The sequence below is a fragment of the Seriola lalandi genome, unplaced genomic scaffold, assembly GCF_002814215.2.
Source record: "Seriola lalandi dorsalis isolate HSWRI2012SDOR001 ecotype SW California unplaced genomic scaffold, Sedor1 jcf7180002054294, whole genome shotgun sequence".
In the NCBI taxonomy this organism is placed as follows: domain Eukaryota; kingdom Metazoa; phylum Chordata; class Actinopteri; order Carangiformes; family Carangidae; genus Seriola; species Seriola lalandi.
The window spans coordinates 653,616-681,600 of record NW_019524847.1 but is presented as its reverse complement, the minus strand read 5'-3'; the positions used below and the strand labels follow the sequence as shown (position 1 = coordinate 681,600).

Genomic DNA, 27,985 nt, shown 5'->3' with positions numbered 1-27,985 from the left:
AGAGAAAAAAAAATACATTCTTATAATGAACTCCAAAATAAAGACAATGAGAGACCAAAATATCTGCCTCAGATCAAAAGATTTTTAATCATTTGTTTTTGCATTGAAATCTACATTCATATTAGTATGATGTAATTTGGATCAGTAAACACTGCCAATATGTGGTTTTGCAATCCTCCCTCTTAATACTATGATCACACTGTCACCAGGAGTTTCAACTGAATGTCAAGCATCAGTTTCTTTATTTATTTTTTTTCTTACTTATGTTTACTGGCCCCTCGTGTTGGAATTTTAACAAAATGTCAAAATGCAAAACAGAAGCAACAACTTCAGTTCTGCCATAAGAGAGAAAAAAAAAGGAAGTGAAAAGTAAAAAACAGAAAAAGACAGACAGGACAGACAAATGATAAACACATACCGCATAACAACAGAGAGGATATATATATTTGTAAAAGCACATTCGTATTAATAATAGATGCTTTGGAATGAAAACAGCAACAAAGAGTCTCACTGTGATCAACCAACAACTGTCCCACTTGCACTCAGCACATTCCACTTATATATTATCTGATTTTTCTTCTTCTTTTTTACTTGTGCCATTAATATGCATGAATACATGTCATTATAACCCCCAACCCTCCTAACACAAAACATAATAATAAATATGAAAACAGGAGATTTGATTGGTCCATGAGGTAAAATGTGAAATAATAATAATAATAATAAAAAAAAAAGATCAAAAGGGCAAAAGTTGGAAAGATTTTGGAAAAGACAAACTTCCACAAAAAGAAAAGTGTGGCCTGAAAAAAAAAAAACTAAAACAGAAAAGCTTGTGATTACAGACAAGAAAGCATGATGACAAGGTTTCATTGTCTTCCCCCAGAAAGAAACACACACACACACTCGCTCACTCACACAATCACACAACCATTCACACGGTCCAGCGTGAAGCTCAATAACCAATCAGTTGCCCAGGCTGTAATCTTAACAAAGCCACTTGATGGATGATAATATTTATATTTACAATGAAGTGATGATTAACTGACGAAAAGCTCGATACAAACACAGAACGAACCCAAAAACATACAAGCAAGAGTAAAACCAAGAGGAAACAGATTAAATCACCATCTTCTCTTTTCTTTCCTTCACTTTTTCATCTCCTCCTATGCACTGACGAATAACAAATGTCCATTGAAGTAGGTGCTGGAGGTGGGTGGGGCTTACAGAGGCAAAGAGAGAGAGGGGTTAATGATGACAGTGATGATGGAGCAATGAGCAGTATGAGCGCTGCCACTCAGCAAAAAAAAAAAAAGAAATCAGGCCGGTGTAGACTCTTCTATGTTTCTGCTACAAGAAAAAGAGCACTTCGATAAAAGAGCCGCCGCCCCTTTGGGCTACGCTGGATTGAAATCAAACACACCCCACCTCCTGATATTGGGAGATTCAGTGTGGGAGAGCATGCAGTCAGTCAGCTACACAGTGCAGCCCGAGTGGGTGGATTTCAAAGAGCACTTCAAAAACAACAAACAGCCGGCCCGCTCTGGTTTATATGGGGCTCCGAAACGAGTTCAGCTCCTTAGTCAGAAGTTAGAAGTTTAAGATGTGGGTTTGAATGTCGATCTGAGGAGTGAGTGTGTGTGTGTGTGTGTGTGTGTGTGTGTGTGTGTGTAGCAATAACTGCAATGGTAGAAGCAGCACTAGTAGTGTTCAGCAGGCAATAGTCTCGTCCTTCTGGAGAAGAAAAAGGCTCAAGAAACAAACCCAACTCATTGTTGACCCCAAAAGGTGCAGCAGTAGCATTTCAATGTTTCGTTGGGCATCATCAACAGATCTTGTTTCAAAATCCTGCTTCTGCATTAGGAACTAAGGGGTTTTCTTGTCCATTGGTTGCTGTGGCTGCTATGTTCCGATATTCATTAGCAGTGTTGGTTATTCTCTTTTTTTGAGGCAGCTGAGCTTAAAAGTTTTAAATTAAGTTTTGTAAATTTCCATGTAGTCTGACAGCCATTTTCCTTTTTTTTTTTTTTTTTTTTTTTAACCTGTCAGCTAAATGACTGGTTGTTTTAAACGTGCCAGCCACAAATGACAAACTTACCAGCCACAGCATTTTATTAGTGTAGGATCATGAAATCTTTTTTTATCTGAATACCTCCGCCATGATAATCGTTTTGGTAATTTCAAAAGTCCTTGTATTAACCGATGTCTTTCCCTCTTTGTCTTCTTCCTGTGATTGTCACCCATTCCTCCCTCTTTTGCAGCACCGATCAGGCAGTCGTACAGGTAGGCAGTGAACGATCACGACATTTAACTGGCGGCTCATGAACCAGTGAGGAGGTTTTTAATACAGTCAGGCATGAGGCAAACTGTCTTTTTCCCTTGACTGTAGAAACAGAAAAACGTAAAGAGAAGAAGGAGAAGGGAGTGAAGGGAATGGTAGAGAGGACACCTCTCAGAGGCTCTTTGCCCCCTAAGGCCCAATGTGGGCTCAGTCCTGTCTAATCTGGCCCAGTCTAACCCCTTGTTTGCTTAGGCCAAATCCAGTCCAGTCGGGTCTGGTCTGGTCTAGCTGGGATCCAGACCAGGGTTTTAGAAGAGTGCTTTGGATCCCTGGTTCTCGAACTCTGACCAGGCGTCGTTCAGTTCCATGAAGATCATTTTAGCGTAATGTTCATAAGGCTTGCCTGTTGCCTGCAGAGACAGCGAGAGCAAACATTTCGTGAATTAATTAAAGAACAGTCAAGATGAGAGTTGAAATATTGACCTATAACTGACCTGGCTTAATGCCTAAGCTGCAGGTTATACTGTACCTTATCTGGATGGACAACCAGCACAGCCTTTCTGTAGTACTTCTTCACCTGGTCGGGTGTGACCAGGTCAGCCATGCCCACGGGCTTCCAGCGGGTTTCACCCTCCCACAGCACCGTGTGCAGGGTTGACAGCAGCGCTCGGATGTTTCGCTCCTTCCCTTCAATCCAGTCCAAGATCTGCAGCATTGAGAATGAAGCAAGCCTTTACTATTTTTAGCACGGAAAAGGGCAAATACTGGTTGGCACTAAGAAGCTATTTTGTGAAGTAAAGCTCTGAGTACCACCTGCCAAAAAGTGCCATGTTGATCTATCTAATATTAAGGATCCCATTTAGGCCTGGTGAAATCATCCGGTGTGTTAAGCCAGTTATATTTACATTTCATCGACTCATTTATTTTGAATAGTGTTTGTTTTAGTCCTTCACACATGTTTTTAGTTTGTTACCTGCAACTTAAGTGGATCCATGTCTTTGGTGATCTCCTGTCTTCTCATTTCAGCGATGGTCCTTGGGCCCCTCCTATCAGGCCTGGAGCCAAAACCCTGAGTCGACAGCAGGTCCTCAAAATCATCCTCCTTCACCTTCGGCTTGGGGCCTGCATTTCGACACAGCACAGAGAAATTAATTGGGCGTTTGTTATACAAGATGAGACCTTTATGGATAAGACTGAAGATCTCAATTATTTCAGCACCTTCGCTCCATTCTCAAGAAGATTTAGCACCAACACACCAATACAGAACAAAGAATCAACACAATGAATATTACAGTTACTTCAATTTTAATCAGCTGGTAAATTCCTGTGCTTATTACTAGTCACGTTTATTCATTTCCACAAGCTTTGGAAAATATTTGAGAGATAGTTGAGGAAAATTAAACTTTAAAATGATCCATAACTCTCCATGTACTCGGTGTCTCTTACCAAATCCAGGCCCACGCACTCCTCTCTCCTCCCTCCCACCGATGACACTGGAGAAGTTGAGGTTGTAGTTTGGTTTGGAGGGCTGTGAGCCTGCAGGCTGAGACGCTGAGGATGCTTTGGGTGCGGATCCGGATCCAGATCCGGATCCAGATCCTGATCCTGATCCCGGCATCCAAGGTTTGCCCTGGGCTGAGGTGGGTCTTCCAGACTGCCAGGGCTGGGCTTGAGGCTTAGCAGAGGAGGAAGCGGAGGAAGAAGCGGAGGAGGAAGGAGCCTTTGTGCTAAACGAAGGCCCAGAAAAATTACTGCTGGAGGAACCTGCAAGAAACACGGTGGAATGACAGTCAGTTACTTGAGATGAATCTTTAAGTTTTTTCTCTTAAAGCTATTTTCACCTCCTGAAACACCGCTCACGCTCAGTGTTGTTGCACAGTTACAGGAAACTGAATATGTGACCAGGACTTTTACCTGGTAAAGTGGAACCCAAGTTTCCTAGGTCGGCAAAAGGATCAAAGGTCTGAGACTTGGCCTTTGACATGGACGACACACCAGAACCTACAAGCAGAGTAACAATATGTGAGTTACAAATTTTTGGGGTTCATTATTTTCTAGATAATACTGGACATTCGTAGGGCTCAGTAAAATTTCTGTCAGCTTACAAACCCCTACATAATGTTGCTCCACATACCTGTGTTGGTATAGTTGGGTTTGCTGGTGGTAGCGCTCATGCCAGTGGTGGTGCCAGCTGCCCAGCTGTCCCACCCACCCAGCAGGTCCGGTTGGCTGGCTGATGATGTCATCTTAGGGGCATCATTTACTAGCTTATCTGTTAACACACAAACGCCCAAAAACAGAGATTTTAAGACACTGTACGGAAGTCTACGACAGTGAGATATGATGAGGCAGCGGAGGAACTTTGGACAGTTGGGATATAACGCCGAGTGATGTCACAGCAGCCGATGCACTTACTGAGGTTGAAGAGGCTGGTGTTGGAAGCAGGAGTGGGGTTACTGTGACCTGAACTGAACCCGCTGGTGGCTGAACTATCAGAACCCAACAAGTCTCCAAACAGGTCTGGTCCCGAGGCCTGCCGTGAGGAACCCACACTGGAGCCAACACCAGAGCCAGCCCCCATCCCAAACGGATCAAACAGGTCGTCCATGGCTGCAACACAGATACAGCGAGGGGGGGAATGCATTAAATATAACTGGAAGATTTTTAAGATAACACAATCAGCACGTATTAAGCCTTGACCCTTACGTTTTGGGTCTGGTGTGGCCCCACTGGTCGGCCCACTGAAGAACAAGTCTTCCTGCACTGCTCCTGTCTGGCCAGCAGGGGGTGCAAACAGGTCGTTGAGGAGGTCGCTGTTGCTGGATGCGGCTTTCATTCCTCCCTGGACTCCTTGATGAGGAGCAGAGGAGGAGTTGGAGGACATGGAAGGAGCTCCGGGGTCAGAGTTCAACCCCAAGAGATCAGCTGTGTCACCAACAGGAGATTCCTGGGCTGTAGGAGGGGAGGTCTGAGAGAAGATATGGACATTAATGCAATGACGGAGGAGCAAAATAAAGCATTTTGGCATTTTGCATGAAATAGGAAGTCATACTGTCTCGATGGAATAATATCCAAGAACTCCCTCACCTCAAAGTCAGCATCAAACAGCGGTTCACTGGGGTCACGTGACAGCGGCTCCCCACTGGGGGCAGAATAAGAGTAGGATTCTCCTTCTGATTGATCACTCAAGTCCTCGTGGTCATTCACGGATCCCCCTCCTTGACTGTCTGAGGCATCGTGAGGGCCACTCACATCTACAGATACAAGAAGCAGCTCAGTGGAAATTTGAAGGGCACATTCCCTCAGTGAAGGCAGCGGTAAATCAGGAGGCTAGAGAATGTTTTATGGTGTAAATCCTATACGGTAAAATTAAGGAAGTAAACTAAATGCAAAGCACGCTCCTGCTCTTTAGGAAGGAGGATATTAACCAGAATACTCAGGAGGAATTTTAAAGCTAAAATATTATCACAAGAACACAAGTACAGTACCTTCCCAGTCCAGTGTCTGGAAGAAGTTGTTGGCGTTGGTATCGGTGCTCACAGGAGATTCTGATTCTGTTGCATTGGGGCCCTCGGGGGTCTGAACTGGCTGGGGCGTCTCTGAGTCGTAAAATGCAGAGGACCCTGGCTGACGAGGCAGCTCTGGCTTACCTGAAGTGATTGAGGTTTAATGTTTAGTTATATGTGAATGAGAAAAACACAATACCAGTGGAGTGAAGGAAGAAAAGAAGAAAGACATATAGATTTATAAGAGAACTGATAAACAGATGGATTATTGTAGATACAGTAAACCAAACCCAACCACTCCTAACCCCAGAGTCCAGCTTTTTTTTTTTAAGTAAGTCCACCTACCAAATTTGCTGAGGATCTCCTGCTGTTCATCACGAGAGGAGAAAAGGATTTTGGGGTTGAGGCCCTTGGTTTGGAAGCCGTCCCATGGAGGAGTCTTAGTGCTGGGTCTGTCCCTGGGTTCCACCTCAATGTCCAAGTTGACCTGGAACAAGTCTGGGTACTTCTCCTGGATGTCACAGGCATCCAAGTCATACCTGACAGGAGAACAGGTAGAAGTTACGGAGAGGCCATATGAACAGAATTACAGATGTTAAGAATCACTTTAACACCTCTACAACAACAGAGTGAGCTGATCAGAAAAGTCGATGCAATCAAGCAGCAAGTATGAAATTTGCAGAAGAGAATGATGTTGATTCAGAAGACAGGCTCAAGACTGAATACATACTTGGCGAACTTGACAGTGGTCGCATTTCTGGGCACAAAACCTGTGTGGAACTGGATCTGAAACATTTTCATGGACGCCATCTGAAACAGAAAAGAGTGGAATTTAAAATGTGAGTAAACCATGAATGCAACAGCACAGTAACGGGGCTTCTGAAAGGTCATTTTCCACAGAGATGCTGTGTCCGCTTAAGTTGTCATCGCGGGTATTTTAGGATCAATTGCACTCAAGCTTGCGTGTGTTTATACCTTGGCCTGTAGGCGTCCTCCCAGTGTAGATCTTGCATGATAGATCACCACCAGTACATCTCCCTGGACTGTCACATTGAGGGGAATCTCTGCTCTCCCATCCTCCATCTTAAAATCCCTGAAAAGAGTAAGAGAGAGAGAATGAATGATAGAGTAACAGTTTTTAAACATCTTTTTCAGATCAAGGGAAAGTTGAAAGTTATCCTTTTGCATGTATTAACTTACTTCATCTTGTCGTACTCCTGCGATGTGGTGAGGACCCTCTCATCTCCAACATACACCTCGCAGAACGGCCTGCACCCGTTACGCTGCTTGTTGAACAGCGGCACGGGTGTCATGACGATGGAGCGAATTGTTATGGGCTTGCTGTGGGGGATAATGGGCTCCTCTGCCATCATGTCACACATGTACTCAATATACCTGCAACAATCAAAAGCAACATCAGGGTCATGTCTTGTTGGTTTTTGTTTAACAACTGAATGTTTTGCTGTAGGAAGATGGAAAAGCTTGAAAACTGAGACAAAACAACCTTTTCTACACCTCATGATTTCTATGTTGGTGTTGTTTTACCTCTTGTGTGAGGGCGCTATGCCAGGTGGGCAGCGTTTCATTGAGAACATGTAGACAGCAGCCTCCGCTGTGGTGAAAAGGCGACAGAAACACAGGAAGGAGCAAACGGCCACTGCTGATGCCGCCCTGCCATCCTACAGAGAGGAAAGGTGAAGGTAACAGTTACAGATATGGCAGCCATCATCCTCGTCCTTATTTCTTCTTCTTATCATCTCTCTCCACCTGATCATGCATGACAGACTAAATCATCAGTCATCTTAATGGCGAGAGGCTACTTACCAGACAGTGCACTATACAGATGTTCCTCTGGTCTTGTTTGAGCCACAGATGCATGTTCTTACACACACTGTAGAGACTGCGGAGGTTGGGAGCACGGCGCACCTGCCAGTTACACTCTGAAACCTACATACACACACATAAAGATACACACCTGTAATAACACAAATCTTGTTAAGCTGCACATTAGTGAAAAAATAACCCTCTTCAGATGAAAACTAAACTTGTGTATCACAGTGCCAACAACGGTTTAGAGTAAACAAACCATCCTCACACACACACACACACACACACACACACACACACACACATGTAAAATGTATGTGATGTAAAATGTACACATGTAAAATAATGACTTAATGTCAAAATTATGCAGAAAGAGACAAAAATAATGAAGTAAGAAAGTTTTATGGAGGGTGCTGTGCCTACCTGCTATTCTAGAGGTGATGTACGAAATATCCAGGTCTCCTTTGGCATAGCTGTAAGAGAAATTACAACTACACTTATAAAAGGACAAAATACACAAAGTGGCAGGGAGGACAAAACACAAATCTGTACTAGAAATAAAACGAGAGAGAAAACAGTTTAGACTAAGGTCTGGGAGCCTGCACAAATACAGCCATTAACAAACAGCTTAGTGACACAAGCCGGTTCAGGAACAAAAAAGCGTTGTGTTACAATAAACTGATATGACTCCATAATGTTGCAGGATGGAGAGGTAAATGAGTGATGCCTGAATGGACATCTCTGCCAGGGCCACCACACAATACAGAATTTCAACCAGTTCTGATGAAGGCTGTCCCGCAAGATGTGGAAATTAGACAAAGACAGTCCCCAGTTCATCTTTTGAACTTCTTCTGAGTCTTTAAAGTGGCACATGCATCTGGCAGATGTTTGCTGTCACATGAGAATATTCTCAGAAGAATCATTACTCCTTCATGTTAAGCCTTATATTAACATATAATTAAAGTAGAAATGAGGTTACAACACTGGATTTTTACAGCTAACAAAATCATATTGGAACAATGACAGCAGCAAAAACAACACAGCACGTTTCCTAAGGACAAACAAACTGGAGGCCAAGCAAAGAAATTGATCTATGATCTATGCTGATGACACTCGGCTTTATCTGTACGGTGTTAGGACACACAGGTGATGCTAGTTAAGACACAGATGCTGCTGAAATGGTGATTTAGTAAGCAGTGGAGCCATATTTAAACCGTAACTGCCATTCATTCATTCATTCACTCATTCATTCCTTCCTTATAAATTAAACATACAAATTATATGATTAGTATAGTGTATAATTTAGACTGCTTTCTGGTATTTACCTTGTCAAACAAAGGCCAACTTTGCTGCACGATTAGGTTTAATTCAATGCCTTGGTACTAATTGGGCCAATAGTTTCCTTTATCCTGCATAGAGCATACGTTTCACTTGTTTTGTTATTCGCTGATGTCATTTTCCAATTCATTTTCACTCTAAAAATGATACTCTACCAATCTATCCAAATCACATCACGCTCTGCATTCATTCAACTGAACTATTGAATGTGTGATGTTAGGATCAGCAAGCTGTGATGACGGACACAGCACAACAAAAAATGCATAGTAGGTTGTTTTTAATTCTTCCTCTAAATCAAACACAAACTTTGGGACACACAGAGCGACGCATGAGTTGATGCACTTCACCGACCCATATTTACCTTGGGCTGCTAGGTGATGGACACATAGAGGGACCATGAGGGATTGGGACAGAAAAAAGAAACAACAAAAAAAAAAATAAACAAAAACGACCAAACAAATGTAACAAACTGATGATAGAATAACAAAATGAAACATCAAACGTTAACGGATTTGGATGGAGTGGCTATTTAAGGAACACTTTGCTTCATATTTTCAACCCTTTTATACATATCAGTCACAGAGGCCGACTGGATCTAGGCCGGCGGACTAGATAACACCCATCGTCCACTGACTTCTTCTCATGCCAGTGGCTGGTCAAAGAACTACAAAGGGAGATAACCTGCAATAAGATTTGTCTTTCCCTGCTGTCACGGTGGAGAACCACATTTCAGACAGAGGACAAGTAGCAAAATGTTCCTTTTAAAAAGGAAAACCTGGGAGCAGGGTAGGTATGATTATGAATGGTTATATAGACAGTTTGCAAGTGTAGAAATATAATAATAATAATCATCGACATTTACGTCAGGCAGGTGAAACAGGATGACTGACAATTACAACATATTGTTTAGAAAATGTTTATGCTATTTGGTGGATGCCTGCATTCAAATTTCCTTACAGCACCAGAAACATGGAGGTGGAATTGTCTGGGTTAAATAAGTATTAAATAGACCGATGTGAAGTAGTCAGTGCAAAATGTGGAAAGTTCAACTGAATGTTCAGTCAGCTTCACAGTTTACAAAAAAATTATCATTATGGAAATCATGAGATCAATTCAGCAACACATGTCCATGTTATGCCAAGTAAGGAAAAAACTGACTGTCTGGTTATATGAATGAAGCACAGTCAGCTGATTTGTAATTACAATAAAGATTAACCGAAAAGACTTTAACTAAAATATGAATAAATACAACAATGATATTCATGGTAACATGGTTGAAGCACCTTACCTGGCTACTGACTGGATCACCTTAGAGGAAGTGTCCTTTATGTTGGTGAGGAAGCGCTCTGTTCCTCCCCTTAAGATGTCCAGGAGGCCACTGCCCGACTGATCAGGATCGTACATGCCTATGAGCATCAGGACAAAGAGACAGAACGCTGAATAAGATGCATTTGCATTTGTTGCCATAGTTTAAGCACTGATACAGTTAATATAAGATTGACAACAAAATATCTGCATGAAAAAATCTGTAATATTTTCATTTTCAAATTCTTATCTTATAACCTGATGTTGAGACACAACAACAGGCAGAAGACTCAGACTGATTCAACATCATGTATCGCTCAGGTCTGGAGGTATGAATGGACACGAGGACTGGCGTCACTCTCAAGGGAAAGAGCAAACACATTCTCCCTTGCGACAGATGGTTGACTGACAGTGCAGCAATCCTCTTAATGGACAGTACTCAGCCTGTGCGTGCGTTTGTATAGCTGTTTGTTTGAATACATGGGAAAATGATAAGCCCGTTAGGCTCGGTTAAAGGAAATGTAAAGATAAAATATAATTTTGTCCCTTCAGCTCATTCTCTTAACGATCTCATTTTAATATCCAAAGAAAGAGAAGACTGAGCTGCTTCCTGAGCTTGTGTACTTTGCTTCAGCCTGCTTCAGACACACTGCAGCGTGGACAAACCGGTCATCGTACCAAATGCCAGTATTTGGTCTGTGGCTGTATATTTGTTTTACAGTTTGCTTTTCATCATTTCACCATGGCCACGCATCAGTCAAGGTTAGAGGGTAACAGAGCGACCGAATATAATGTTGAAAATGAAACAGTGCAGTGGAAACCATGGTGACTCACAAAAAAAGAAATCCTGAGAATGGAGAGATTGAGAGTAAAATATCTCATTATGAAATGTCCACTGTATTGATCGTCATTCTATAAATCACCATGCAAAGACTCAGTTACATAATTTTAATTTCAATCACACATGAGGATCTGGACCACTGGGGTTAAAAACAACTGACCTACTGACTGTTAGTCATGACCCCCTTTCTCAGGAGGAAGATACTTTTCAGTTTCCTCACAGGACCCTGGATACAAAGCAACTGTTGTGTGTGTATTTTGTGTGGCAGCAGTCGGGTGGTCACGGGTGAACCAACCAGATTACCTCCTGCCATGCGTGACTCCCAGAGATACGGGCGGTGTCTCGGGGGTATGGATATGTGCGTGTGAACATGTGCTCCTGGCTGATTAGAAATTAAGGCTTGTAAGAAAAGAGAAGTTCAGTGAAATTAGGTCTTTTGTTCAATCGTATCTCGAAAAACAGCTGTACAGCTGTTTCTAAGTCATAACATGTAGTTATTTTGTCAGTTTGTTGGAGTGCAGCATAGCAAATGTATGCAAACTTGAAACAAAGAAACATTATAAAAAACCCACACAAACCCACAATCTCTCTAACAAACACGGGCCCAAGCCCATAGAGAGCATTGCATTGTCACCTAAACATTCCCTCACCTGCATTGTTGTGGACATTATGGACCTGCATCGGCGGCTGGGCTCCATTGTTGCCAAAACCTCCATTCTGCTCCAGCAGCTGCAGACATTCATAGCCATCATACACTGGACGCCAACAGTAGTACGCACTCAACATTGTAACAGGTAGTTCACAAAATTAAAACTAAGATGACAAAAAAGAGGGAGATAAGAAAATCATCAGAAAGACAAAAACCTTCCTACAAAATGTCATCTTAAAAAATGTTTTTTTTTTTGGTTTAAAATACCAAATTACATCCCAGCAAAGAATAAAAATGGAGCTTGATGGAAAATAACGGTCAGAAGATCAAAAATAGAGGAACAGAAAAAATCCTGATTGTCAAGCAACAGATCCTGTCGCCGTCTCTAAATGTAAAATCACCAGTTCCAAAGATTTCCAAAAAGCAGACACTACACTTGGATAAAAATAATTTTCCAATGAGAACTGGAGCGTCTGGGTCTGTGTTAAAGCAGCCAGACTGTGTCTCTCTTCCTCTCTGGGACGTCTAGCGCATTTCCCTCTCAGTATTTCACTTCCATCTTTGTTCTCTTCCTTCACAAGTTTCCTCCTCTGTGCTCCATCTCACTGTCTGCCTGTCCATATGTCTGTGCCAAGAAGCAGCAGAGAGAGGAGGAGGAGGAGGAGAAGGAGGAGAAGTAGGAGGATTATAATCTCCTCGTGTCCAGCAGGGAAACCCCTTCTTAACCTTAATCAGATCAGCAATCGCCAAATCTGCCTTCACACTGCACACCAGCCTTATCAGGACTGCCTTTAGTATGAAATTGGTTGGGATATAGACAAACACTGTCCCCTAATTAACTAATTTGTTCCCAAGGGAGAAAAATAGCACTTAAGTATTCATATTTTTGTTTTTAATTGTAGTAGAAATTTAGTTCAGGATACAAACGCTGACTCCATAAATCAACCAGGCACATGTTGTAGAACAGAAAGTTGTCAGCAGAAAGAAGAGTCACTGCAAACCTGGAGATTTTTGACATTGAAATCAGCTTTATGTAAATGACAACTGTGGTTGAGGATTTGGTGATAAGTAACAGGATTTGTGGATTTGTGGTAAGAATCATAAGAAGCTGTGGCTGCTAAGTTGGTCCTGGCTTTTTTCTGCTGCAAAACCGCGGCTAAAATCTTCAATCTGATTGTGCTGAATTAGCCTCTGTGGGTGGTAGATGAAAGAAGAAGTATCTGCCTCAACACAACAGTGACTCTGCCAGCCACAATCCTGCTTTACTAATGAGGCGCTGGTATCGGTTCATGTTTATTTTGAATTTCAGTTCACACATTTTCCACCTCTGCGTCTCTCTGTTTCTTTGGACCCACTAGGACGACGCCAGCTGGGAAGAAAGGAGCTTGGGGGAAGAGAATACAGACTCCTTTGTGCCAGCCACTCTGTGTGTGTGTGTGTGTGTGTGTTGTTTGTGAAGCTAAACAAGTGTTACCACATCTGCAATTTCAGAGCGTACGAGTGTGCGTGCACGTTTACGCACATGGTAGAGGAAGCTGTGCAGTCGCCCCCGTCAATACCCTTCTAACAGGCTCGCAGACACTGAGCTTGTGCTTCTGTGGCTCAGCCAGTCAACTCGTTTACTCACCACATTACTCAAATGCACTTTTACTGTGAAAGTAATCCTCTACTCAAAATTGAAAACCGAAGCAGACACAATATAACTGGTACCCACGGTGTCTGGTGAATTCAAGAATTTACATTTAGAAATTAGACTAACTCAGCAACCACACACTATTAAACAAAATGGAAAGTCTAATTTCCTTCATGAGTTACCAGTCTACTTATTTCATTGCTGCAGGCATTTTCTAATCTAGGTGCTTTGTCATTTCCTCTTGTCCCTTAGTCAACAAATTAACGAGCCAGAACCAAAACGTAGCTCCATTTCAGTGCTGATATTTTCTTTGTTATTTGATATTTTCTCAAAATCCAATCTGTGTTTGTTTCAACTGTATTTGGGAAGGCAGTGACTTCAATTTCAACAAAAAAAGTTCAGGTTTTGCTTGCAACAAAAAAGTACAACATAGTCATCATGAACTACAAGATAAAGATCGAATAACTAATTGATAGTGAAGAAGACCTTTTACTGTAGATCTTTCTTTAACTTCTTTAATCTAGCGCCATTGTATTTTTTTCACAACAGCACTGCATGCAGTCATGCACACACACCTACCTCTGTAATGGGAGACTTGGGGTTGACGTTGCGTGCTGCTGCTATCTCCTGGAGCTGGTTGACCAACTCTGTAATAGACAGACGCTCCTCTGGGTTCACCTTCAACATGGATCCTGGAGAGTGGGAGGAGGTGGTGGAGGAGGAGGAGGAGGAGGAGGAGGAGAGGGGTGCATTGGAGGAAGGAAAGAAATTTGAAGGGGGATGTTAAAATTGAAAGAGGCGGTGCAACAAAATATGAGCCTGCTGCAGAAGGCGATTATAAATGCTGTGTGGTCGGGTCTGTGGATAATACAATGGTAATACCAGTTATGAAAAATCAAGAAACTTAAGAAAATATACAGTTAATCAGTAACTGATTTTTCATTACTCAAACAAAATGATAAAAAAATGTATTACTTTTTAAATGTATATTTTCATGTGTGACACTTTGCAGGAAATGGACACTACTTTCCATCAGATGGAGCTTTTTAACTTGATTTACTAGTTTAGAAATTTTACCCAATTAACTTGCCTTCAATTTTTTACAGTATATGAACGCTACGTCTAGAGGTGCCGTCCTAAACATTAGAATATTGGGCTCGTGGTGCCAACTGTGACTCATGGGCAAGCACAGAAGCAGATAAATGACTGAATAAACGGATGAACGGATTGATGAGAATAAACTAGCACGGACGAGCCGGCAGAAAAACAGGCAGGACGTACGTATGAGGTCGTGATACACAGTGTACTTGACATCGTTCTGAGGGATGGAGTATTTCCCATTGACGATTTGTAGCTTGGCCCCCTCCTCAAATGGGTGCTGCTTAAAACACAGCAGGTAGAGGATGCATCCAAGGGCCTGTGTGGAAGAGCAGAAAAAATAATAAACTCCCAAGTCATCGTTCTTTATGAATAGAAGTGCAGAAAGTGATCACCAGCCTAAAAAGTCGTGTTGTTGTGTTGCTGTTGTGGGTTTCTTGTGTGAAAGGCCAATGTTATTATTTCTCGTTTGATAAAGGAAATACTGCTTTCCCCAAACCGGAGAAGAAAACACAACTTTTATTCCTCACCAACAGACTGTGACTATGGTCTGTTGACAGTACACAAAGTTGTTTGCTGTTTTAGCAAAACAGCCACAGCATCTCCTGAATCAGAAAATGCTGTGGTTGGATCTTTGATTGTCTTGGCTTCACAGAGAACCAGTCTTATAGACATTGGGTCTCGCTACCTCAGATGATGCAAAGGTAAGATCTGTAACATGACTGGACCTGGGTTAACACTATTGTCCTCATGGTAGCTGACAGCAGAACAAATGCAAAGAAAGAAAAATAAAAGGGGTCTGACCCAGATGTCCTGTTTCTCATTGATGGGGAAGTTGGAGTAGAGATCAATCATCTCTGGCGTTCGGTATGCTGGAGTTGTGTTCCTTGTGATCTACACAGAAAGAAAAAAACAAAATAAACAAAGGACAAATAATTACTTGTTCCCACATTAAGAAGTAAGCATGTTTTTTCCACTTCAGATTTCTGATCATAAAAAGCTTTTTCCTCCAGCATCTTGTTTGTGCCACCAGCCTGAAAATAGGCGCCTGATGGACACCCATGTTATTACATTAAGAGACCAGGATCTCTGGGGTCCTGCACACTGAGGTCATCTGTGGCAAAGCTCCTGTGTGTGAGTGTGTGTCTGTGTGGCTATGGTATAAATATAATTAAGCTCATTGATCAGTCCTTCCTGGACCTCCAGCTGTTAATTCGATTGAAGGTTTCTGGTTCCTGTCCCATAACATATTAGTATTACCACTGATCCACTGTGACTCTGGATGTGTTGTTTTTTCTCTCAATTAAAAAATTGACTTTCATAATGAAATTAGAGAATATAATATTCAGAGAAACCTGGCTGTTCTTTGTTATGTTAAAACCTATAGCGCAAATAAAACCTTTGTCTGATGTGAAATATTTATATATATTTATATTTTCTGTATTTCTCAAAACATGTACTAAAGACACCTGGTGTAAAACAACCTTCTTAAAATCAAGACCATGAAATATACTGACAATATCAAGAATGAAAAAACGAATATATACATGTAGATCATTTCAATATTATTGGAGATAAACAAAACTTGAAGCAAAAAAAAAGAAGAATCAATGTATTGTATAAGGAGGGATGTGTTGACATTAGCCTGAACTGATGTTCGAGTGTGTGCGCACCTCATCCTCCACCATGGACCTCTTCTGTGCCGACCAGCTGTAGTCAGGGTAATGTGACACTGTGGTGGCGCTGCCAAAGTCACAAAGCTTGATGGTGCCCTGGTTACTAATCAAGAGGTTCTCAATCTGCAACACATCAAGTAAACAGCAAGCATGTCAATCAATACATTTATAATTAGCAATTAGCGATCGTAATAGCTGCTGATTTAAAGTATTACCAATTGTTTTGCTTTAAATTGCAGCATCTTATACACATAATCACCTACACATACACATATTATAGATACTACCACCATGGACAGACCGACCTTGAGGTCTCTGTGTATGATTGGAGGTTTCTGTTTGTGCATGTGCTGCACGGCGCGGCACGTCTGGTAGAGGATTTTCAGTACAGTGTCACATGACAGGGGAGCTCTCTGCTCGACCCGCTTTATAAAGTCCACCAGCTGACCTGAGGCAGAGGAGACACACAGAGATGAATGAATGAAAACACATCAGTCAAAGTGAAAGTGACACCTGCTACTAACCACATGGATTTTTTTTTGACTGCTGATTGTAAGTTGTCAGAAAATATAAGACCCTGCAGATAAAAGGGGAAGCCTTGCATCATGGATTAAAATAGCTAATCGAATAATGGAATTAAAAGATGCTTCACATACATCATAGAAATGTTTGAAAGTAGTACTGATACATCATTTTCAAGGGTAAGTAAAGAGCTGTTTGCTTTTACAGCTGAAAAACTGCTGAATGAAAACGAACAGAAAGGAAGCGGAAAGGCCACAGACAGGAAACGGTTTCATCACAAATGCTTTCGGTTAAAGTTACTGGGAAACAGTAGTGGCACCTCAGATTTACAGCACTTTAGCTTGAAGAATGAGTAAGCACTGATTCAGCAGTGACGGAATAGACAGAGAATGAGGAACAGAAGTACAAGTATTGGGAAAAGTGTCTTTGGAAGTGTGTGTGTGTGTGTGTGTGTGTGTGTGTGTGTGTATTTACCTTTACACAGCTCAGTTAGGATAAGGAACTCGGCCTGTCCGGTGTCTGACTCCTCCTTGCTGATGGAGGCAGCAGAGCAGAACTGGACCATGTTGGGATGACCTGACAGCTTTTTCTATGGAACCAGCGGGTCAAGGAACATACAGTATGTACACGACTGTGGAGTCCGGCCCGGCCTCGGGTCAGTCATTTCAGAATCTCAAACAGAAATCACTGATCACAGTCACTGATTAAACTGTGAGTTTAATGAGTCATTGTGGCCACCGATTTGGGTAGAAATCTCTTACCAATTCTACTTTGATGCATAGCCTCAAACGAGCAGTTTGTTCCTAAACTGTACTGCAGCTTGTTTCGGTGAACTCGAGAAGAGATTATAGTGGGGTGATAGGAGGAGTTCACCCGGTGACTTTAAAGTTTGTTTTTCTGCTTCATCAGCATTCAAGTCATCAAACGTTATGCAAATAACTCCGCTCTGAAAAGACAAATGTTGCAATGGATCCAGGAACATAGTGTGTCATTTACCAATAGCCTGTGCCTCCACAATGTGCTTCACAGCATGAATCAACTATTGCCCAACTGTGCAAGAGATGTCCCAGCATTTTTCAAAGCTGCTCGCCAAAAGGTTCATTGGTCCCCTCCACTGACTCAGTCACAAAAAACTGGGGCCTCATAAAATAAAACAGCTCCAGAAGCACTGAAGTGCAGTGGATGCTTCAGGCCTTTAGAGATAAGAAAACTGAGAAAAGATTCACAAATGTCAAGCTTGTAAGCACAGAACCACATAATACATAGCAGTCTGTGTTTGTAAAGCCACAAGTTAAACACTGTAATTATATACTAGTCCCTGGCATTGTGTGGTGTTGCCAATAAACAGTAGTAATGACAGTTTATTACGCTGGAGGTGCATTCCACGACCTTATGAAGTCATGGGTGAGAGTTTAACTTGCCTTTGTCACATGTCACCATCTGCTGTGTGTTAAAAAAGAAACGCTCTACAGTGATCTTAAGAAAAAAACAGTGTCTTTTCATCCTGGTCTGGAAATGATAATGGATACCATGAAGCAGACTTCCTGTATGATTTCCTTGTTCTTCTCCTCCTCATTGGACAGCAGCCTCTGAAACAATAGCGCACACACACACACACAGACCATTGGTTTGTTGCTCATCAACAGTCTACACATCATTCGCTTTAAAGATGAGAAAAAGGATTTCAAGGCCAAGTCAAACTGAATAAGAGATTATCACATTAAGTGCTCATGCTGATTACAGAGACCGACCGGCTCAGTGGCCACCATTAACGCAGGGACCAATCTAAAATGGATCTTCACAAGCAAACACAATCAAACATGGTCAATATTTAACACCTTGGTATTTAATACCTCTGGTAGCATCTTAACCCTACATAACCAGCAGTATTACAGAGAAGTGACCACTGAACCTATCTGCCCAAAATCTCCATACTAAACACCCACAATAAAGAAATTTCACTATCTGTAGTGTTTAATTTTAGTTGAGAGAAGCATGATTACACATACAACATGTACAGATTTATTAAGTATAGAGTCCCCACATAATCAAAACTTTGCCATAATTACAAGAAACAACGTGCTTGAGGAATGTTTCCTGAGCAAAGGGATCGACAAAATATTAGCAGCCCACATTAGCACATTAAACAGTTTCTTAATATGCAGTTAGCATAGCATAGTGTCTAAATAAGAAAAGGGCTAAAGTCCTCTCTGTGTTATACTGAGAAGGGTTAAGATGATAAAGTCCACTCATATGGAGTAATGTAGTGCATACACAGCAATTTACACTCTGACTGGTATTTACTAATAATGTGTTTTACAAGTGTGTTTTGTAGAAGGCAGAATCAGTGTGCACAGAGCTAATGTTGCTGATTCAGTACATCATTTATAGACATTGGCGTGCCTAATAAGAAGTGAGTGAATTAATGAAGGAATGTGCAATACTGACTGGTACAGCCAAAATGTAAGAGTGGCTCAACATGTAATAAGAAGTAACGGGTACAATTTCCTTTGTGGTTACTTCTTAATCTTACCTTCAGGGCATAATCTTTACCACTGCTCATGTCCTGGGCTTCATACACAAAGGCAAATCCACCTGAGAAAAGAGAAGAGAAGAGCGACCAGGATGTAATTCACGTTGTTTCTATCTACATGAATACTAAATATGACTCTTAAGCTCTTAAAATGAAACATAATCATCAATTCATCAATCGCAGATGTTCAGTGCACTGCAGGAACTATGTGGTGCAGTGTGGGATGTGCTGTAATATGGTCTAATGCAGCTACTGCCTTGAATTAATGTTGAATTTGTTATGGCATAATTGTAAAAATGACAACTCACAAAAAAAAGCACTGGTTGTTTGGGTCTATGGTACAACTGAGTACTGAAACAAACACATCCACACTTGATGTGTCAATCTTCTTTGGGATTACTAAGGACAGCTATAAAAAAACAAACAACAAGAGGGAACATATTCAATGCCCCCAGAACACCATACATCCCACTCCACAGTATACTGAACTCAGTGACTTTTACCTCATGACCACAGATAGCAGAAAACATTCCAGCAGCACCCTGCGCTACACAACCACAAACAGTCAAACCTACAAGCTGCCAAGTACAATAATCACTGTCTTATCTTTCGGCCACCGAGTGGCCACATTGTAGAAGTTGGAGCTTAAATGCTTTGCTTAAGAACACCACAACACACTTGACGTCTCTTGTCACAAGATCACTTCCTTAACATTTAGGATACCGCTAAGCCCGGCTGAACCTCCACCTCTTCACTGAAGGTGTGGCTGAAACCTGAAGTGGTGATAATCTGCCAAGCGCTGCTGTATTCATCAGCACGCTATCAGAGAGGAAGGAGAATCAGCTTTTCATGACCAGTAGGATCAGCCTTACACAAACATCCACACAACTGGACATGCATTTTCACACTGGTGAGGCATACAGATCAAAACCCTGCCCTCACTACAATGCATTTCATGGAGGAAATCTGTGCTACTTAAAGCCCAGTCACTTAAAGATAATATAAGATAATCTAAACTTTATTGATCTCACACAGGGAATTTTAAGTGTCACAATAGTATGACAATAGATGCACAGATAAAAGTTTTTAAAAACATTTTCTAAATGGAGAATTTTAACTAATTAACAGTGGGTAAGTACTTGTTGAGTTAACTATCGATCTGTTCACAGCTATGAACAAAAGTCTTGTACAAAGATGTTGAACTATGGGTGGAATTTATGGTCCGTGACATTTACAATATGTCAACTATCACGATTTCTTCCTCCATCAGTACATAACATTTCCTTTCTTGCACTGGATTCATTTTGAATTTTGAGACTTAAGTCACTGTGGCTGGCAGACAAGAAACTTTTTCATCAAGTGTTTGTGCTCACAGGTATATGTACTGAGCAAGCCACACTTTAAACAAGGCCAGGGCAGGGTTACCATAGCAATGAGTAAATCAACTACCAGCCTTCCTTTGCTCTGTGAAAACCCAAAAGAGCACACTCAAGATTCCAATCAGGTCTTTATTTACACAGGGAAGATTACCCAGGTGTATTATCCGAACTGTCATTCAGCCAGCTATCACTTCAGTACATAATTTCTTATCCACTGGAACAACATCTGTGAGCAATGCCACTGACTTTGCTTTGAGAATTCACACCCGTCCCTGTGGGGATCACATGTCTTCCTCTGTTTAGTTCTGGCAAAGGGAGGGATTGAAACCTGAAAAGCTCAATTTCCTTTGCTCCAATTACCAAGCCATTCCAAGAGAAATACTGAGAAGTGGGGAAACACTCCTTCTTTATCATTCCCTACGTTGTTAAATCTTACTCAGGTTAGAATCTTTGTGCGCATGTTAAATAATTACAGGAATATAAAATGAAAGAAGCAGATCTTATCCTTATCCAGTCTAGCTCTGAATAAAGAGAGCTCTCTGGTCTACTGTTTCACCTGCTCAGAAAGGGAAGTGAATGTGAAGATCTCAATCTCTGCCTCACTAACCTGAAGAAGACAGAGTCTGTGGTTGTCAAGCTTAGTTAAGTACTACAATGATGACAAACCAAAAAGATTTTTTGAAGTGGAACAAACCTTGATTGCCTATCTGCCCATGCGGCAAGTACAACGCACAGCAAAACTAGTCAAAGCTGTAGAAAAATAATACAACCATCTTGTTAAAGCCAGCCATTGTATTCTCTCACCAAAGACCTCAGTGAGGGAAGACAACAAAGAACAGGCCTTCAAACAGCAGGACGGGATTTGAAAAGGCAGTAGTTTAGTGTAAAATGATCTTGAGTTTTGGCATCTGCTCTAACTTTACAAGTTTTATCGCTCTCCAGCCAACTATCATGGCTGAGGATGTGAAATCACAACACTGATTATACTGTTGATTAGAGTAGGATTGTTGCAGAAACAATAAGTTGATAGTGTATCAACAGGAAGTTAAATAACAACAATTTGCTTTAGTGTATAATGACTAACATTATATTAATTGTTTACATTTATCATTTACTGTTTGCTCTACCAGCCACTATGGCAAGTAACTAACCATGTACGATAGTATAGCAAGACTGTCTTGCCACTTTGCAGGGGGCACGAAAGGGCAACAATCACTGTTTGCTGCCACAGAGAGGAAACATGACCCGTGGGTTTACACATGTCCTGTGACCAGAGTCACTGCATATAGACAAATACAGGCTGTGTCAGATTCAAACTCACACATTATTATGAACCAATTTTGCTAAAGTAGCTGTTTCTTTGAATTTTACAGCACATGATGAGGGGACAGCCGTAATGGTATTTTTTGTAATTAATATCTAGCTCATAAGTAAGATCATTCATCTTAGACTTGCTTTAGAAAACTATATATTGAGAAGTCAAACTCTAAAAGTGTCATGCTGATCGTCCCAGGCCTAATTCAGGAATTTAAAAACCAGGTTTCCTGGACATTTAATCTTTCGCTTTTCATTTGTTTATTTTGCAGCTCAAGCCAGAAACACATGAATAAAAGAAAAAAAAAAGGGGGGGAGGGGGGATCAGGGAAAGAGGAGTACTGGCTCCAAACCAGTCTCTCGCTTGATGACAGAGGGAAGAGTCTAACAAAGCTCTGCAGATGTTACTATTTGGTTGTTAGTGTCATTCACATTAAAACTAACAGAGTCCTGAACACAGCCTGTTAACGAAGAGTCTGGGTAACAACACTGTCATTACAGACAGTTTTATTCTATCCCTGCATGTCGACGTGTCTCCTCGACAGTGATCTTTCTCTTGAGTCAAACATGTCTTCCTGCCTAGAAAAAAAATAAGGCTTGAGGTGTGTAGCTAACAACAGATTGAGATCTGATAGACAAGTAAAATGCAGTCTTGCGTACATTCATGTTTCTCGCTGTGACTTAACTTGCAGCTCAACAACAACAGATGGTAACGTAACAGACAAGACAAGTTAAAAGTTGCCCGCATCACCTTCTCACACCATGATCTGGAAATTGATTTGGCGCCTGTTGGACACACGAAACCAAATTATCAACTGGTGTTTACTTGGTGACTCATAGCTCTGCACTTGCTAACGCTATTTTCACTGACTACCTATAGAGGTTTGTTAGCCCGTTCAGCTAGCTAGCTAGCATGCCAAGCCGCGCGAGCCGTTATCAACATTTCACGTAGAGTTACGCCATCTCACCTTCCGCGATCACCCTCTTAATCCTCAGTTTCATGTCACCGAGCTCAACGACTTGTCCGACGAAGTCATTCTGGTCCCGGCTGGCGGCTCCGGACGAGCCGGGCCCGGCTAGAAAATCCAGTGCCGACTGGAACAGGGACATCTTATCCGCCCAGCTTCAGACTCACAGAAGCCGGCTCCGGGCGAGGGAAAGAGCTGTCAAAATCCCAGCAAGCTCAGCAGAAACACTATAGGGCGGTTTACTCTGTTATGAAGACTTGTAATCAGGTGATATTATTCTTTCACTGGAAGCAAACATCCTCTTCCTGCTGCTAGGCTGACGAGGCCGCCACCATCGCCAATGCTGCTGACTTCCGTGAGGGGCGATGACGCTACGACACGACCCAGTCATGTGACGTAGAAAAAAATGTTGCTGATGTTTTCCTTGTGTTGAAATGTAACCATACAGAGGCATTTTCATATCCACGCTTTGAAATTACTATTTGTCTAAACTGAATGTCGGATAAAGATATTTTAATATTCACAAAGAAGGAACTTGGTAAAAACCCAGATTCACTGGACAGTCACTAAACATATCCATTCAGACTATGTGTTTGTGATATAAAGCTTCCTCTTTTATTTGAACATTTTCTTTGCAGGAAAATACAGCTGCACATACTGGCAGTGGAAAGGGTCCGTGCATGAAGTTTAATTCTTCGGCAGTTGTTCACGTTGTATAATGAAAAATGAAAATTGAGCAAGGAAGTCGAGAGCCGGAAACAGAGACAGCTCGTCTTCAAAGTAAAGGCTGCAGCGGTCAATTTAACGAGATCTAAGCTAAATAAATAAACATACTGTGTAAATAATTAACATAATTCATAACTATTATCGTGTTTTCTGCTAGCCCACAACTGATCAGGAATACATTTCCAATCAACACTGAATTTTTAGGGGGAGTGGCGCTGGAGCGAGGGGGAGGACCAACAGCACTGGATGAGGGGCCAGGCTGTTCATTGTCTGGGGGAAAAGGAGGAGGAGAAGGCAGACCCCTGCTGGAGGGCCCAGGCTGCCCCTTCGGGGCATTTAAGTTTAAGGGCTGTCCATGTCCCACCTGTACCAAGGACAGACCCTTTGCTGAAAGGAGAGTCTGGCCATCACCTGAACACACATACAAACACAGACTGTTTTAGTATTTTCAGCTTTCATTAAAAGATAAATCACAGTACAGATTACAACACACCAACACAGCTTTATGACAAACTGAGTGCTCAATTCAATTCAAAGAGCTGGATGTTGATGGCCTGAGCCATCAACCTCAGGCTGGCCAGGACTGCCTCTCTAATGGCCACATAGTCCTTGAGGATGAGGGACCACCAAGTCCTCATGGTCCCTCTGGACACGTGGCCAATGGGTGAAGACGGCAGAGCTGGTTGCAAACGGCCTCCACCAGGCGACTGGCACTGGGCCAGTTTGCAGGGCCCAAGTTCAGTCCAAGAGTACAGCTGAAAGATAATCATAGAGAGGAGTGTGTGTTAATATAGATCTGATACTCATTAGAGGAAACGATGATATCTGAAGTGAATCTCACCTCTGGAGACTCTCCTTCCACTCCTCCTGGGAAATCCTCTGGATCACTGTGGTGTCAGTCAAGCCAAACATCCTGTGCTTCCCCTCCAGTTGGGACCACTATGCCTCAATGAGATGGCAGATACTTCCGGGGTCCACCTCAAAGATGCACCCTTATCAATCCAACCGCAAATTCTGCAAGGCCCTCAGAGCCCTCAGAGCAGGTGAGCACCTGGCCCGTACACGATACCACCATTGTTAACCTAGGCAGCCGTGTCAGAAGCAGCATCAGCAGCCTTCTTTGTCACCTGGACAGAGAGACAGAGACAGAGAAACGTTTCAAACTTTAATGTTTGTGTGTGAATTTAATACACACACGGCTGTGGTGTAAAAGCAGCTGTCAGAACATAATAAACTCTGATAAACTTTCTTGCCTTCTTCAGGCTGGAGCAGTTAAGAGTGCAGGGCAATGTATGCACAGTTTTAGCTGAATGTCAGAAAATAAATGCTGCACTCTGGAGCACAGGAATGAGAAGTGTGAATTCTTCAAAAAGGGCTGGGTTCTCCTATAAATGCACAATCCATAATTAAAATATAGTGTTGCATCTTGCATCTGCTGCAGAAATATAACTTATTATTATTTAATATTAAAGTCATTATAGAAGTCAGTCAAGTTAAAGATGAAAATGTAATTCAATAACAATGTAATTTGTCACGCATGTAGGCTATGTGTTCTAGCATTACACGGGACTTGACTTTATGAATATAAGAGTAGTTACACTTGAGTGATTATATTTCTACAAATGAAAGAAATCGTACACAGGTCAAATCCCATCATATTATTAAGGGATTGTTTAGCCTCGGTCGCCCGGGGCGACGGGAGAAAGGCGTGCTGCAAGAGCGGGGAAGACCCCGGGAAAACTGACGTCAGCTGACGGAACTCCCCTCACCATCCCACATCCAGCCCCCAGGAGACTGCTGCTGTGTGACCTGGCCTCAGTCACACACAGCCAGTAGAAGGGCAGCCGATGCGCAAACAGGCTTCGGTGAAAGATAGTGGAGATGGTGTCATCTGGTGACAGCGGATTCAAGACTGTTTACAAACGGAGACGGATGCACGGCGCGTCTCCTCCTCCAGACGCGCTCACACCGGTTAGACAGCGGCAGACAGCCAGGCACAGAAAACAGAAACTCATGTCCAAACTGAGTGACTCAGGTTTCGAGGAAGATTTGGGATCCTCCCCGATTTCACCTCCGGCTCGGACAAATGTGTCCCCGCTCCGTTTAGATGAAGCGGAGCCTCCTGCAGAGCAGCTGTCCAGCTGGTACCTCCAGTACGGAGACATCGGTTACAGTATCCAGAGGGAGAGGGAGGCGCAGTTTCATCCCTGCAACAGCTTGGCACGCCAGCCACAAGTAAGCTATAGGGCACTTTACAGTGTTGGGTCACAATATAGGCTATAGAAATATTAAAATATGTGATTTAAAAAAAAAAAAAAAAAACATTCTGTATGAATTAGGCTGCATGTTTGCATTTCTGACTTGTTGTCTGCCAAAAATGAGGCCTGATTTTACACTTTTACACTAATTAAGAGATCAACATCTGCAATATGATGTCATTGGTAATACCAAGACTATGAACTTTTGATAACTAATCATATAGTTTTACCATAGCTGATCATCAAAATCTTGTCAATAAGATTCAATAGTCTACTGAAACTGACACAAAGCTGTTGTTGTTTTGTGGAACCAAAGAAGCACATGAGATGACGTGGCTGAATGCATGAATACTTGGAATCAATGACATGGAAATATTTGTAAAATCCTGTTATAACAATGAAGGCTGCAGAAAGATTGCATATATTTCTATGCAATTAAAATCATTTAAAATGTATTAAATACTAGCAAATTACTACTTGGCACTCTGGTGCTTATTGCAATGGATTCTGTTTACTTGCAGCTGAATGAAGAGGCACGGTGCAAGCTTGTGAGCTGGCTCATCCCTGTACATAAACATTTCCGTCTGTCCTTTGAGTGCTGCTGCCTAGCAGTGAACATCATGGACAGGTTCTTGGCATCGACTGCGGTGGCTGCTGACTGCTTCCAGCTACTGGGTGTTACTGCACTTCTTCTCGCCAGTAAACAGGTGCGTCTTTGAGTGAGGTAAATGAGGTAAACAGATAGTTTGCACCTTTTGATTTCATTCAAATAAACTATCTCCCTTTCTCTGCATCACCAAGGTGGAGGTTTGCTCACCACGGATCAGCCATCTCTTGTCACTGTGCTGTGATGCCTTCAGTAAAGAGCAGCTCTGCAACCTGGAGTGTCTCATCCTCCTCCGTCTCGATTTCCAGCTCGCTGCACCCACCCTGGCCTTTTTCCTGGACTATTACATCAACTGCATTGAGGCTGCGCAGCTTGTGACTGAGGACGCAGGTGGTGACAGGTTTGCAAGAATGAATCTAGACACAAAAAGACCCAGACAGTGCAGCAACCTTGCACGAAAGATATGCGAGTTGAGTTTAGCAGACTATGCATTTAACAAATACCCACCATCTCTGACTGCTAGCTGTGCACTGAGGCTAGCCAGTGAGTTACTGAAAACTGAACAAGGGCTTGTTGATGCAACCACCCAGTCACAGGAAGACCGGTGGGACAGTTTTGTGGATGCATTATGTACCGAAGCAGCTTCTGTCCAACCACCTGAGAGCTCTGAGGTTTCTGAAAACCACTCTCTAAAAGTGAAGGGCCACTTCCAGCCTGTAGGGCAGGAGAGCTACAACCACAACCTGGCCCGGGAGTGCAAGGACAACCTGAAGCTGTTGGTGTCATTAAACCAGGAGATATTGGAGCTGATGTCCACTATGTGACTGCAGCGTGCCACAACTAGCAAAATGCCAAATTCCCCTCCACTGTTGGGGTTTATATTCTAGGGGTTATTTTAACAAACAGAAGAAACACAGAAGTGAGAATAAAGCGCCCCATTTATATGTTTTAATGTGAAGGTGATGTTCAGAAGTAGGTCTGGGGTTCATCCAGTCCTGTACACTAAACTTCATGTACTGTATATCTCACAGACAATCACTCATACTTGATACCAGCCATTGAATGTTTAACAATGTGTTATTATTATTATTTTATATTTATTGATAGTAAGTTTTTGTTATAGCTATTTTTTTTATTACTTAATTAATTCTAAATCAAAATCTTCATTTACTATATATGCACTGACCTGCTGCAAGTTTATAAGTTATGTTACTGTTGCAACCTGTTAATGAAGGACCTGAAAATTGTACTGTGATGAATTGATTGATGTTATGAAATAAATGATCAGTAAATGAGTTTGTGTTCGTCTGAATTGGTGATGAAATATGAAATTAATTTCAGCTGATGTCTAACAACCTTTGAAATGAGTGTGTCAGGAAGTCTTGATGACATAAAAAAGCTTATCATGCTCACTTTGGCTTATTGCTGAAGGTAAACTACAAGGAGATAATAATTCAAGCAGAGAGCCTATCCTGTAAGAGTGACATAATAGACAACGCTACAGTACGTGGTACGTGCTGTAAATGT

The 27,985-nt window shown here is 42.0% G+C and overlaps 2 protein-coding genes across 2 annotated transcripts; one reads left to right on the top strand and one right to left on the bottom strand.

Annotated features, from left to right (window-relative positions):
- Positions 1-62: 62 nt before the first annotated feature.
- On the bottom strand, positions 63-23,174 carry gak (cyclin G associated kinase). The gene is made up of 28 exons (XM_087173933.1): positions 22,868-23,174; positions 19,207-19,268; positions 18,203-18,262; positions 17,148-17,262; positions 16,457-16,599; positions 16,149-16,274; positions 15,280-15,369; positions 14,659-14,794; positions 13,957-14,069; positions 11,746-11,824; positions 10,238-10,355; positions 7,916-8,084; positions 7,609-7,731; positions 7,330-7,463; positions 6,985-7,179; positions 6,760-6,877; positions 6,515-6,594; positions 6,130-6,323; positions 5,767-5,928; positions 5,366-5,532; positions 4,985-5,246; positions 4,694-4,888; positions 4,413-4,550; positions 4,193-4,279; positions 3,725-4,042; positions 3,252-3,400; positions 2,808-2,984; positions 63-2,688 (listed from the first exon to the last, which is right to left on the bottom strand). The coding sequence occupies exons 1-28, from the start codon at positions 23,007-23,009 to the stop codon at positions 2,587-2,589; spliced, it is 3,954 nt and encodes a 1,317-aa protein (XP_087030059.1). The 5' UTR covers positions 23,010-23,174; the 3' UTR covers positions 63-2,586.
- Positions 23,175-23,362: 188 nt separating this feature from the next.
- Positions 23,363-27,716, top strand: ccno (cyclin O). The gene is made up of 3 exons (XM_023406050.2): positions 23,363-25,828; positions 26,373-26,558; positions 26,653-27,716. The coding sequence occupies exons 1-3, from the start codon at positions 25,475-25,477 to the stop codon at positions 27,280-27,282; spliced, it is 1,170 nt and encodes a 389-aa protein (XP_023261818.1). The 5' UTR covers positions 23,363-25,474; the 3' UTR covers positions 27,283-27,716.
- Positions 27,717-27,985: the final 269 nt, after the last annotated feature.